This window comes from Urocampus carinirostris, chromosome 16 (genome assembly GCF_059441175.1).
Source record: "Urocampus carinirostris isolate Australia breed hairy pipefish chromosome 16, RoL_Ucar_1.0, whole genome shotgun sequence".
NCBI lineage: Eukaryota > Metazoa > Chordata > Actinopteri > Syngnathiformes > Syngnathidae > Urocampus > Urocampus carinirostris.
The window spans coordinates 4,510,456-4,525,296 of record NC_142364.1 but is presented as its reverse complement, the minus strand read 5'-3'; the positions used below and the strand labels follow the sequence as shown (position 1 = coordinate 4,525,296).

At 42.1% G+C, this 14,841-nt stretch overlaps 1 protein-coding gene across 1 annotated transcript; it reads left to right on the top strand.

The window, feature by feature from the left end:
• The first annotated feature begins 5,793 nt into the window (after positions 1 to 5,793).
• Positions 5,794 to 13,224, top strand: LOC148350020 (aquaporin-3-like). Its single transcript, XM_088319983.1, has 4 exons — positions 5,794 to 6,085; positions 7,266 to 7,384; positions 10,895 to 11,112; positions 13,038 to 13,224. The coding sequence occupies exons 1-4, from the start codon at positions 5,794 to 5,796 to the stop codon at positions 13,222 to 13,224; spliced, it is 816 nt and encodes a 271-aa protein (XP_088176109.1).
• The last annotated feature ends 1,617 nt before the right edge of the window (positions 13,225 to 14,841 follow it).

Here is a 14,841-nt window from a genome sequence, read left to right as displayed (position 1 = left end):
AAACTTATAAATGAAGTCAGTGATATATTTCAAAATTGGTCTCTAAAACCACATATGATTTCTCAAACAAAGGTTAGCTAATCTTGCTCAATGGCAATAGTGGGCATTTTCTAAAATCGCAGTCATCATTTGTGACAATTGGTTTTGTTTTTATGTTTAACATGTCAGGACCAGAACGGAAACAGGACCCAATCACGTTACGTTTCTCACAAGTTTTATTGGAGGAAAGAGAAAGGGGTCCGCCCAGGATCTGGTGTTCACTGGACGCGGGAAGCAAGTCGCTCCTGAACTCGGAACTGTAAAGCGCTTTGGGAAGTCTTGACTTGAAAAGCGCTATATAAATGCAGATCATTTCATTTCATTTCATAAAAAAACACATGGGCACTTTGCTTGCAAAATAACCTTTCATTGCAAAAACACTGAACTTCATCACACAATTTTGTTTAGCATGGCAATCGCTTTCGTGCAAACGTTCACAAAACGTCATCCCTCTCCGTCCCGACTTTGACGAAGAGACTTTGTTCTATTTTTTAGAAAAAAACCTCAAGATATCTTTGCTACTCTGACCACAATGCTTCACTACACTTTCTCGCCATATGGACCGCCAACACACTCTCAATCTCAAGATACAGGAAGCAACACTAGGAAATGGGGTCTTCCTTGAATTAAGGACAAAAATCTGAACAGAGTTACTCCTGCTATGTAATGGTGATTTATCGTACTGAAATCATTCCCAGAGGTTTGATACTTACTGATGGGATGCACCAGAGCTTTTATAAGAGTTTAAAAACAAAAAGCAAACATTTTTTTACAGATTTGAGGCATCGTTGCTTTCTTGCACATCTGGACAAATTTTAACATATTACCTATTTTTTCTTTTGTAGATCTTCAGTATGTTTTGAGTGTTGTTTCTCAATGCTAAATCTATTGCACAATAGTCATCTTGGAAGGGGATAACAGTTTGTGAAGCCTCTTCTCAAGGTTTCTTATTTTTCTAATGCTAAGGTTTTTGTGTCACGACCAGACCGGAATCAGGACCCAAATGCGTAGCGTTAACCGCAAGTTTATTGATAGAAAGAGGAAGGGCAGCGCCCGTGATCCGGTGCTCGCTGGACACAGGAAGTTGGCCGCTCACACTATCGGATCGTGATCCGAATATGCAAGTGGATCTTCCGGAGCGTGAGAGTGTGGTGTTGAGGACGGAATAAAACAGGTTGTTAGCCGAGAAGGAGAGCAAAAACGTGGTCGGGATCAAAAACGGGTCGTAAGTCGAGCAGGAGAGAAAACGTGGTCGGGGTCGAAAACAGGTCGTAGCCGAGACAAACGGGAAGATCGGAAACTGACGGGTGGAAAAGCGGGTGCAAAAAGCGGGACAGACGGGAGTAAGAGTTAAAATGCTTGCCTCGTAGAAACAGAGGTTTGCTGACGGACTGAAAACAGGAGAGTGAAAGGACTGGGCTTAAAAAGGACAGGGAACCAATCAGGTAGCCCGCAGCGGCTGGCCCCAAATGAGCGGGCACAGGTGATCCAAATCAGTCATCATGACATTTTGAGTTTTCCCTTGCTCGCCTGTTGGTTTCAGATCAGGGGATGCTGCCATTACGACTTGTGCAGTCCCTGGAGACATTTTGTGATGAAGGGCGTCACAAATAAATGTGACTTGACTTCTGAAAACCGATTTATACGTTGGGGTTGGGTAGGGTTACTTTAACTTGATTACTTTCAATTACTTTTGGATTACTCCAATACCAAATATTCTAATAAAAGACAAATGAAACTACATATGAAAAAAATGACTAAATTTTGTGCAGGTTTGGGTAGTAACGGAATACATGGAACGGCAAAAATGATGTCGGCAAGCTGTTTGGATTTGTTTTCATTTTATTTCTGTCGCATTTTATGTTCGTTTTGCCGGAGATCAAAGCCAAGAGAGAAAGCTTACCACGTGTTGTGAGTCATCATTTTATTCATATTTAGTTTCTTTTGTCTTGTATGAGCATATTTGGTATTGGAGTCATCCAAAAGTAATTGAAAGTAATCCAGTTAAAGTAACCCTACCCAACCCTATACGTCATGGCACTGGATGAGTTAAAAGTGATTGGTTTAGGAAAACTACCTTGTGTGACTTGGGTAAAGTACTCATGTTCTGATTCCTTGTGCAGTTACCTAGCCCGTTGCCATGGTTACTTGCAGCATAACAGCTGTCGGAGCAGCGGGCTATGAAGAAACGAGGCATGCATTTGCATCATCTTCACGTGACTGTCATCGCTAACTTTGCAAAGGCAACTTCTTCTCCCCCACTGCCGACATGAGTCATTATCATCTTGGCTTGACAGAGCAGAAACATCAGCAAAGGGTCAGCTAGCAGCAGGGTTGGGTAGGGTTACTTTAACTGGATTACTTTCAATTACTTTTGGATGACTCCAATACCAAATATGCTAATAAAAGACAAAAGAAACTAAATATGAATAAAGTGATGACTCACAACACGTGGTAAGCTTTCTCGCCTGGCTTTGATCTCTTTGATCTCCGGCAAAACGAACATCAAATGCGACAGAAACAAAATGAAAATAAATCCAAACAGCTTGCCAACATCATTTTTGCCGTTCCATGTATTCCGTTACTCCCCAAGCCTGCACAAAATTGAGTCAGTTTATTCATATTTAGTTTCTTTTGTCTTTTATTAGCATATTTGGTATTGGAGTAATCCAAAAGTAATTGAAAGTAATCCAGTTAAAGTAACCCTACCCAACCCTGAGTATGGGGTTAGTATGTCGGAAATATTCAAAAAAATAGGTAAGGGTTTAGTAATGTCACGAGACCGGACCAGACCGAAGGCAGGAGGCAGGAAGGGAGAACTCATTCGCGTTAACGATCAGTTACTTTTATTAAGTGTCATGATTACCTAAATGGAGCCACCTGGGGTAATCACCTGACTCGCTGGAATGCGCTCCCTGATTGGTTTATGTTCCCTTTTTAAGCACGCTACGCGGAGACCTCTTCGTGTGAGGATTACTTCTGTACCCCGTATGACTCTCCCGATTACCTGTGCCTTCTTGTTTACCTGATTCTGCCTGCCTGCCTGCCTCCGATCCGACCTGCTTCCGTCCCACGCTACGATCTTCTCTCCAGTCCCGGTAAACTCGACCTGCTTCCGTCCCACGCTACGATTGGCTACGTGTTCCGAAGTTGTCTTCACGGCGTTGCTGCTGACGTTCGACGGTCATCGCGTCTCCCGCTAACCTTGTACGCTTCCCCAAATAAAAGACTTGTAACGAACACTCTGGGGTCTCCTGCTCTGTTCTGGTCCTCCTGACATTAAGGAGATAAAAGTCGTCCAACACTCGGGGACAAAACCAAAAACAGGCTTACAGGCAAACAGGAACTCAGACTAGGAATACTCACAAAACAGGCTTTTACTCAGAACGGGCAAGTACAGGTTTCCTCAAGTCCAACAGAACAGAATAATGCAAGTAATGCAATGAACCCGCAAGCGGCAATCCCCAAAACCCGCCCTTAAGAAGCACACACGCAAATTAGAAAATCTGCTACAGCCGGTGCCAAGGGGGCGGGGCCAGCCGGTCGCCACGGCGACCATGCTGGACATGACAAGTAAGGCGAAATAGTCGAAATAATTAGGTAAGGGGTTAGTATGTCGAAAATATCTAAAAAAGACGTAAGGGGTTAGTATGTCGAAAATGGCAAAAAAAGACGTATGTGCAGGGTTGGGTAGGGTTACTTTGACTTGATTACTTTCAATTACTTTTGGATGACTCCAATACCAAATATGCTAATAAAAGACAAAAGAAACTAAATAATAATAAAATGATGACTCAGAACACGTGGTAAGCTTTCTCTCCTGGCTTTGATCTCTTTGATCTCCGGCAAAACGAACATCAAATGCGACAGAAACAAAATGAAAATCAATCCAAACAGCTTGCCAACATCATTTTTGCCGTTCCATGTATTCCATTACTCCCCAAGCCTTTAGTAATTTTATTCATATTTAGTTTCTTTTGTCTTTTATTAGCATATTTGGTATTGGAGCAATCCAAAAGTAACTGAAAGTAATCCAGTTAAAGTAACCCTACCCAACCCTGGCTAGCAGTTACGCGAAGTGAATTATTTTCTTCTTGATGAAAGAAGATGCGAGGAGTTGGAAAGAGTTGTCGCTTATTGCTTTTCCGGTAAAAAGCGAGGCGGCGAGTAATTGAAAGGAACTCGTCGGTCGGAGCGGTCCTCCTGTCGGCGCCGCGAAAGGTTCGTTAGCGCGGCCGAGTCCTCTAATGACTTGTTTTCCCCGTTTGCGGCCTCGTAATTAACACGACGGAATTTCACTCCTGTCCGATTTACAGAGTGTGAGGGAAAGAGTGAAAAAGCTAGCGCTACTCTGTTGCATTGTTTATGTGGAAAGGAGACTGAGGAAAAACATGTCCTGCGAATGATTTGTTCCGTCACTGGTCCGACGTCAGGACCCACCGTCGTACCCTAATTATAAGCTGCGACCCAAATCAAGAAAAAATTCACTTCTCAAATTTGTCAGATGAAATGGATTGTGCAGTTTAAAGCTGGGATGGAATATATTCTTTTTTATTCCAAAAAACATCTAGACCAAAATGACTTCAAGTACAGTATATACTCAGGTTTACGTCCACATAACAGATATGCCAACCCTAAAACTAATTTAAAATAGCCAATAGTAGGAAAGAGTGTACTAAAACAAATGTTGTGGATTAACTGTAAGTCAGCAGTTTTGCAGCTGACGGTGGCCTGTTGTGTGCAGACATCTGGCAGGATGTTATGAGATAATTGTTGATACAAGAAATCACAAGTTGTCGACTAAGCAAGCCGAGGCAGGAAAAAAACACTTTAGATTCAGAGAAAACTATCACGTGATCTTGTTGAACACAGTATAAATGCCAGCGTCTCTCGGACGAATTTTGAATGTGGCTTGAATGTTGCTGAACGAATAAAATAAAGGACGTTCCCTTTCCGCCATATTTCTGTCTCTGCGTATATTTTGGGGCGACAGCCAACGACGTCCTCTCCAAAACAACAATGGTTATTTAATTATGTACACAATACAGATTTATGCACCGGTATGAAGCTAAAAAAATTACATTTCAACTATTTACTCGTAAACCGTTTTCGTATTTTGCAATACTTTCCATCTTTGACTTGATTGTTGTCTCTTTTCCTTATCAATAAATTTCTTGAGACCCTTTACTAGCGGCAGAAAAAAGGGAAAAAAATCGACAAAATCACAATATAATGCCATGTGGTCCCTTCCAAACACAATTGGGATAGCGCTGATTGACTGAACAGGAAGAAAAAACCAAGGGGGCTATTGTTGTCATCTACTGTTCTGGAGTGTAATCATCCCTGTGTTTCTTTTCTTAAAACTCGATCCCGTCTGTCCCGTATCTGCTCTTGTATCTGGTATCAATCCTGTCCGTCCCGTCCTGTCCAGTATTGACCCTGTTGGTCCGGTATCTGCTCGTGTATCTGGTAACAATCCTGTCCGTTCCGTCCTGTCCAGTATTGACCCTGTTGGTCCGGTACCTGCTCGTGTATCTGGTATCGATGTCGTCGGCATCTGGCTTCTTGTTGTTCCACGCCGGACCCTCTGCCTTACCTTTTCCGCCCAGCGATCGCCGAATCACTGACATTTGTGTTAACTTGCATGACTTCCCCATTCCCGTAAAATATAACTTGTGTGAGAAACGTTACGCATCTGGGTCCCCCTCCTATTCTGATTCTGACATTGTCGTTCATTGGGCGTTGTATTCAGACATGCAAGGTGAGGGACCTAAAACTCTGATGAAACGGATTCATCCATCAACTTCTGATCTCCAAATTTCTAGAAGTTCCAGGACTATCCTGGCCAATCTTCTCTATCACAAATACAGCTACACCAGAACACTTAAAATCCTCTCCACACCTCTAGGTGGCCACCTGAACCCCGCCGTGACCTTTGCATTGTGTTTACTTAGCCGAGAGCCTTGGAGGAAGTTCCCGTGGTTCTTCTTCTTCCAGACGCTCGGCGCCTTCGTGGCGGCTGCCATCATTTATTGCCTCTATCTTGGTAAGATTTAAGATTACCGTGTTTTCCGCACTATAGGGCGCACCGGGTTATAGGGCGCACCCCCCAAAAATCGTTTTTGGTCCTATAACTTCCATAGATAAGGCGCACCGGATTATAAGGCGCTACAATGGGAACATCGACAAAACAGTCAGATAGTTCAGTCCAATTTATTACCCCCTTAACATTCCCAAATCTTGCAAAGAAGCAAATACGTGTCGTAGACACGTGCGGATGCGGTGTCCGTACGATGTCACTCAAATGCATCGTTTCAAATATCATTCGGAACGTTAAAGTCTTGGGATTCAAGAAATGCCAACCATTCCTTAGTTTCTGTTTTCTTTTTCGCTCGCAACTTTACTGTGCATATGACAATAAACACTTGGAATTGAGTTGGATTTAAAAATAGACTCTCCATTCCATCCATTATCTGCACCGCTTATCACAAAAAGAGTTCAGTCTGAAACAAGATACTGGTAAAATATATAGCCAGGGTAGCTCACCGAAGTTGTTGTGTTCATAATAATGTGCAGCCGTGGTCCTCTTATATCCGTGAGTGTAGTAAATCCAGGAGAGTAAAATATTTACAAATACAGAATAGTAAAAAATTGCTTTCTGTATGCCGTCAACCATGTGCTATACGCATTCATCTTTTTTGGCCAATTGCAGCCTTTGTTTTGCCGCTTCAGCCAATGCCAGCCTGTAAATGATAAAAAGGATCCGCCCCTTGACCTCCGAATAATTTTAGCCAATAGTGATTGATTCAACTGATGATTGACACATCTTTTTCGGCCAATTGCAGGCTTTGTTTTACAGTTTAAGCCAATGCCAGCCTGTAAATGATCAAAAGGATCCGCCCCTTGACCTCCGAATAACTTTAGCCAATAGTGTTTGATTCAAATGATGATTGACACATTGGTTAGCCAATGAAACACCGGTAAATAAATCCCAGCATCACACCGCGGATTACTTGGCGTTCGGGGGAAAATCTAGTCGGCGGCTGCAAGTTAGTTTGAAGACTTTGCGATTTAATATTGATCCATAAATAAGGCGCACTGTATTATAAGGCGCATGGTCAGGTTTTGAAAAAAATTAAGACTTTTAGGTGTGCCTTATAGTGCGGAAAATACGGTATTTTTAACCAATCCACCCACATCAGTGAAGACATTTTGGAACCTGCCAGACGTGATACAGGAATTCGGCAATGAGGAGTTGCTGGTGGTTGGGAGGAACGCGACTGCTGGGATATTTGCTACCTACTCTTCCAAACATCTCTCTATACTCAATGGATTTTGGGACCAGGTGAGCCCGTCTATACTAATCCTAACTTTAATCCTGAGTACAGTAATACCTCAGTACTCGACCATAATCCCTTCGAGAATGCTGAGAGCAACACACACAAAAATGAATCTCTTTATGTAAAAAATTTACCAGGACTTTTAAATTTATGCACCAGATAACTTGTCAGTTCCCAGGCTTTCCAGTATTTGTTCATACTTTTAGTACTTCGCCATACTTTTCAGTACTTTTTAATATGTTTTAACGTTTTAAAAATGTTTTGACACTTTTAAGTATATTTCTTACTATTTTTGCGTCTTCTTAGTACTTTTCGGCACTTTTTACTACTTTTTAGATAGATAGATAGATAGATAGATAGATAGATGTCTGGATGGATTGATGTCTAGATAGATGTCTAGATAGATGTATAGATAGATGTATAGATAGATAGATAGATAGATAGATGTCCGGATGGATTAATGTCTGCATAGATAGATAAATGTCTAGATAGATGTCTAGATAGATAGATAAATGTCTAGATAGATGTCTGGATATATAGATAGATGGATAGATAGATGTCTAGATAGATGGATAGATAGATGTCTACATAGATGTCTAGATGTCTAGATAGATGTCTACATAGATGTCTAGATAGATAGATAGATGTCTAGATAGATGTCTAAATAGATGTCTAGATAAATAGATAGATGTCTAGATAGATGTCTACATAGATGTCTAGATAGATAGATAGATGTCTACATAGATGTCTAGATAGATGGATAGATGTGTAGATAGATGTCTACATAGATGTCTAGATGGATAGATGTCTAGATAGATGTCTAGATAGATAGATGTCTAGATGTCTAGATAGATAGATGTCTAGATGTCTAGATAGATAGATGTCTAGATAGATAGATAGTTAGATAGATAGATGTCTAGATGTCTAGATAGATAGATAGATAGATAGATGTCTGGATGGATTGATGTCTAGATAGATAGATAAATGTCTAGACTCTAGATAGATAGATAGATAGATAAATAGATGGTGATAGATAGATTGTCATGAAACGGAACGGGACTGTCTTGAAACGGGTCGGGAAGTAGGAAGTAGCAACTCATTTGCGTAGACGATCTGTCATTTTAATTGAGAAAGAAAAGTTGTCCAACACACAAACGGACCAAAAACAAAACAAAGCAGGCTCAAATGCAGGCAAAATTACAATCCAGGCATTTCTCAGAATCAAACAGAACTTGCAGGAATCTCTCAGAATGTTCCATCGGAGTCCAACACGCAAAACAAGAATAAACAGGTATCAAACAGGCATGAACAGGTTTTCAACAAGGGTAAACAACGATCTGGCAGAGGGCCGTTCCAAAAGGCACGTTTAAGTACCCATAGGAGTAATTAGGAAATGCAGGTCAGCCGGTGACAAGGGGCGGGGCCAGTTGGGTGCCATGACAACCTTGCAGGACATGACATAGATAGATACATAGATAATTTATTCATCCCCGTAGGGAAATTCCAACTTCCAGCAGTATCCTTGTGTTTATTATTAACAGATTAACAGGATGGCATCGGGGTGCTGTGTTGTAGTTTAGCAACAGCGGAGTGGATGACGTCACACGCTAGGCCAAAAGTTCGACGTCCCTGCAGTAGATGGAAATCTTTGTGCCCAGGGTTACACCACCTTAAAAATGTTTTGACACTTAAGTATATTTTTTACTTTTTTGCATCTTCCTACTACTTTTCAGCACTTTTTACTACTTTTTAGATAGATAGATAGATAGATAGATAGATAGGTAGGTAGGTAGGTAGGTAGGTAGGTAGGTAGATAGATAGATAGATAGATAGATAGATAGATAGATAGATAGATAGATAGATAGATAGATAGATAGATAGGTAGGTAGGTAGGTAGGTAGGTAGGTAGGTAGGTAGGTAGGTAGGTAGAGGAGTGGATGACGTCACACGCTAGGCCAAAAGTTCGACGTCCCTACAGCAGATGAAATCTTTGCGCCCAGGGTCACACCACCTCGTGTTCACGTAGATAGCGAGTCTGCCTCCTCTCCGCTTCCCGCAGGCTTTTTTGTCTCTGTCCGCCCTAACATCGCTAAAGCCGGGTAGCTCCACGTTAGCGTTCGGGATGCTAGACGTGAGCCACGTTTTTGTAAAACACAGCAAACTTTTATACTTTTCTGATGTTTTCTTATACTTATGTATATGGTATATATTTGATACAATACTTATCAATAGTGTTCCATACTTTACTTTTCAGTACTTTTTCAAACTTTTCGGTCGTATTTTTTCCATATTTTTCTGTTTTTTTCTCTACGTTTTCACTACTGAAGATTTTAAATATTAGTAGACACTCAAAATAAGGAGAGAAGACATTAATCAGACACAGAAAGTGTAAAGTTCCTCCCCACACTTGTGCAAATGTGTTGCAAAATTTTCCATGCACCGGAGGGTTCGAGAAAATTAGCCTCAAAATAAATTCATCTGGCTTATTTCTTCTCGAGCTGTGAGATAATTGAATCAACACAAATCCCATTAACACAACATGTGAGGCAGGCCCTGAAACAGACTCCGATAATGATGAACCGTGATTGCATACCAATTATCTCTGCTTGGATGTTGGTGATTGTGGCTTTTTATTTGTGTTTCACACCGGCTGTGTCGCGGTTGCAATCATTATGTACGTCTAGCTCCCCGTTAGCTTTGGGGCTACCAAGAGCTTTCCTATTTTGTTTGCTTCCAGTCGGCGCTCATTGGCTGTCCACCTTGTTTGGCTGGCTAGCCTAGGATTAGCGCTGTTTTTTCCTTGTCCCTTGTTGGTTCCTTGGTTAGCCTGGCTGCTCACTGGATGTTTTTTGGTCAGCCAGCCTTGCATTTGTCCGCTGAAAATGCAGCAACCTTTCGTTGATCCGTTTGGCGCCTTTTTTTGGCCGCTCGCCCTTTGTTGCCCTCGCTCTCATTACTGCCTCCACAATTCGTGTGAGGTTTTAACATTTCTTATACTGAAATCTGACTCCAAGGACACTTCACGTGTCTTGTCCAACCCTTACATTCAGTCAGAGAAATGCAATCAGCCGAACGACGAGTATAGTCCACATACCAATTTATTTAGCCTAATCAAAGAGTTGAACGAATCAGGTCTTTCTACCATGCCAATATAACGATCATGTGCAGAAGACGACGAGATTCCAGGATCTTCCCATGTTATCATCCATGCCGATGAAATGTCCCCGCCCCATAACCAAGCTTCTATATAACTTCAGTTGCCGCAAAAACTACCAAAATATGTCTTAAAACACTCATAACCACTTGGACTCTTCAACATGTAAAACAATATGGCGACTGGCTTGCTGGGGTGCTGGTGTTCCTCCGATGATGTCACAGCTCAGAATGCTGTGCAGGCTGTCTTTAAAATGAATCGTCTCACGAAATAATAGGAATATATGATATAAAAAACGTGTACTATTTCCTCGTATTTGCCATGTTTACGAATTTGGTAGTATTAAATGGTTGTGCTCCAGGTTATCGCCACGGCAGCTCTGGTCACATGCGTCCTAGCCATCGTCGATCCTCACAACGACTCCATCCCGGCTGGACGGGAAGCATTTCCCGTGGGCTTTGTTGTGACGGTCATCGGAATGGCTATGGGATTCAACTCAGGATACGCCATCAACCCCGCCCGGGACCTGGGACCCAGACTCTTCACAGCCGTAGCCGGATGGGGCCTCGAAGTTTTCACGTGAGAGCAAATCACAAAGCTGTAGAGTGAAATCAAAGACCAAATACACGATGCATTGTATTAAAGTGAGGTGTGTAGTTGACGTGTCCTTCAAAAGTTAAAAAGTACAGAGTGTTGGGTTTTAAATGTTAAAATATTTAATTTCATTATTATATTAACTAAGTGAACTCCTGAATTAGCTGAATTAGTGTCGTCCGAGTCTCTGGCAAGCCTTCTCTGAAGTCCTCCCGCTTTTCCTCTCATTGCCCATTATCTACAACGGCGCGCCGACTCCTCCCATGGGCATGCTAATGAAGCCCCCGGGCTCCACCACCTCGGAAAAGAGCGCCGCCATGTCTGGAATTAACCAAAACAACACCAAGCGTTTCTACGTCATCAGGGCCTTGTTCTCAAAACATCGCCTGTTGTCCTCCGTCAGAGTCCTGTTATCAACAGAACTAGACAAAATATTCTGCATTCGGAACGCCGCGACCTGTCATTGAACTATAGCCTACTCGGTGAAAATCTTCATTGCACTCAATAAATGTAACTTGTATTCAATTGTATAAAATCCTTTATAGTCAAATGTATACAATCTTTCAATAGTTTGCACTATTTAGTATGTGTTAAGGATACCCAACTGAGTTTAAAGAGCCCTTATGCTTTATATTCCATTGCCTCTACCTGTTTTTATCTTACTTTTATCAGACCTGTTTGGGGCGGAACAAACCCCAAAAAGATGCGTATCTAATAAATGCACGCAATGATGTCGCCATCTACTGGCTTAAAGTCATGATTGCAGCCCCAAATTATCAAATGCCGCAACCCACCTGTAATCTTGGGTGTAATTGTAGTGTCATGTCACAGTCGATTTTTTTCAAGTATGCTAAGCTATCAGGGCAGCACGGAGGCGCAATGGTTAGCGCGTGTGCGGCACAGTTCTGAGTTCATGATATCGAACCTGTCACAGACCAGGAACGGAGACGGGACCCGATAGCGTTCGTTTTACTCAGTTTTTATTAAGAAAGAGAACAGTGCTTGCATCCACGATCGGATGATCGTCGTTCACGGTTAGCAGATAGTAGGAACACGGAAGTGGCACTTCTGTGTCGAGCGAGGATAATCGTAGACTGCGGGGATACTGGTCACTAGCCGGGACGGGAGAGCATGGGCGGTATCGAGTTCAGAAAAGAGGTTGGCAACAGGTATCAGGCAGGAAACAGGGCAAAACAGATCGGTGGTCGGGATGGTAGATCAGGGCAGGAACGGGTCCAGAAACAGGTCGGCAACAGGTATCAGGCAGGAGAAAACAGGGCAGGAAAATGTCGGACGGAATGAGCTTGCCTAGTGAGGGTAGTCGTTGGCAGCGAGAAAAACAGGTCGATGACCGGGGCAGAGGAGCAAAAACAGAAACAGGTCCAGAAAACTGGTCGCCAACAAGTATCAGGCAGGAAACAGGGCAAGACAGTGTCGGAGAGTACAAAAGCTTGCCTAGCTGAGAGCATAGGTTCGCAGACGGACTGGATGGGTTCCTTTCGAAAGACGGGAGTTTAAAAAGAGTCCAACAGCCAATCAGGTCCCGTGGGTGTTGGCGCCAACGGGGCAGCCGCAGGTGCCCCGAATCAGTACTCATGACAGAACCTTCCTGTGTGGAGTTTGCATGTTCTCCCCGTGCTTGCGTGGGTTTCCTCCGGGCACTCCGGTTTCCTCCCACATTCCAAAAACATGCATGTTAGGTTAATTGGCCAAACCAAATTGTCCCTAGGTGTGAATGAACAAGCGAATTGTCTGTCCCTGTGTGCCCTGCGATTGGCTGGCAACCAGTTCAGGGTGTCCCCTGCCCACTGCCCGAAGATAGCTGGGATGGGCTCCAGAACCCCCGTGACCCTACTGAGGATGGATGGATGCTAAGCTATCATAAAATGACACTTCCTTTTCTCTTGCAGAGTCAATTCCTATTGGTCTGTTGTGCCAGTCACTGCCCCGTTTCTGGGTGCCTTGGCAGGAGTGACTGTCTACCAGCTCACAATCGGATGCCATCACAATGGAAAACTACCAGAGAAGAATTGGGGAGTTCATGAAGAAGAAACTTGTAAACTGTCCAATGTTTTGGCCAAAGAAGAAGATGCTTGAATATTATTTTTTTTATTATTTTTGTAATGCCAAATATTGTGGCTATTTTTAAGCATGTACTGAATCGTGCTATTTGTATATCAATGATCCAAAGATGTGGAGATTAAAGGAACGCTAGCTGCAGTGGAAGTAACAAAAGTCAATTTGGTTATGACAACAGTAAAATTGTCAAGTGATGCTTACATAGAATCAGAAGCAGTGTTCCCTCTAAGCTGCGCGCACTGCTCGCACATTCTCAGCGCACAAGAAAATCTAGCCGGCGCACAAAAATCAGGGCTCAAAATGACTAAATAAGAAGCGAATTAAGTCAAAATTACAATGCATGAAGGTAAAAATACACGGGTTCCCCTGACGTTGTGTCCTAAATGCGGTATTTTGAAGTCGAGTCGAAGTAGAACGAAATTGAGTAAAGTTAGTACCTTGTCGAGAACCGGCTTTTTTGGCTCGGCTCACTAAAAGGAACTGGCTCTTTCGGGTCCTAAACGGCTCTTTGGGTTGTTTTTCTTCTTTAATCCCAACATGACCAAATATTATGTAAAATGATGCACAAAATGACTAAAAAAAAAGGGGGGGAATAGAACAAAAAAGAAAAAAATACCAAAATGAAAAAGTAGTGAAAAGCTGAGAAAAAAAAACAAAAGGAAGAGGAAAAAAAGGAGGAAAAATTTAGAAAAAAGCCAGAAAAAAAGAAAAGAAAGAAATGTAGGAAAAAAGTAACTAGAGAACAAAAAGAAAAAAGTAACAGCTCGGAAAAAATAAACACAATGAGATTTTTTTAAAGGAATTTAAAAAAAAGTAGAAAAAAACCACGGAAAAAAGGAGAAAAAAAGTTGTGTTGCATTCAAATAATTTCCAATGATATCAAGTCAATCTTGTTGCCAATATTGTACTTCCACTAAAAAATGTGATTAAGTACAGTTCTGTATCTTACAACTGACTCAATAAGCCCCCAAAACCATTAATATTATGCGACAAAATATGTCAGGAAATAAAAAGAAATGCATATCTTGTGAAAGAATTGTTGTAAAAACAAATGATGTTTCTAAGCCCTACAACCTTTGCTATAGTACACGAGTCAATTCATTCAAAAGAGAAAAATAATTTTGCATTGCCGGAAACTCAGCAAAATGTAACTTGATGTCAAGTTTTGGACATGTTTGATAATGAATTATCTTGCCCCACTTGGGATTATGGTTGCTCACTGTTGTTTCAAGCGTTGCTCACCGACTTTGTGTGAACCCTCAGACCCGTGAAAAATTAGAGAGAACATTGATCAGAAGCAAATGATAATAAAAGATGATATGATTAGGTAAGGCTAGCTTGAATCTTTATATGCCATAGCCTACAACTACCTTAGCTTTATGAATAAACTATTGTAAATTCCGGTATAATAGGCGCTACTTTTTTTGTTACATTTTAAACGCTACTGGCAAGAACCAAAACAGGATCAGGACCCAAACGCATGACGTTTCTCACACAAGCCTTTGACGGGAAATGGGGAATCATGCACGTGAGGCAGCAGTCTGGCGTGGAATGATAGGAAGCCAGAGGCTGACGAGATCGATACCAATTGCCCGAGTTGATATCCCACAGTTGGGATGATCTCCCCGTCTGTCT

Coding starts and splice junctions, on each gene's coding strand:
- LOC148350020 (XM_088319983.1), top strand. CDS start 5,794: ATGCAAGGTGAGGGACCTAAAACTCTGATGAAACGGATTCATCCATCA. Junction 7,385..10,894: donor TCAATGGATTTTGGGACCAG/GTGAGCCCGTCT, acceptor GTTGTGCTCCAG/GTTATCGCCACGGCAGCTCT. Junction 11,113..13,037: donor TGGGGCCTCGAAGTTTTCAC/GTGAGAGCAAAT, acceptor TTTCTCTTGCAG/AGTCAATTCCTATTGGTCTG.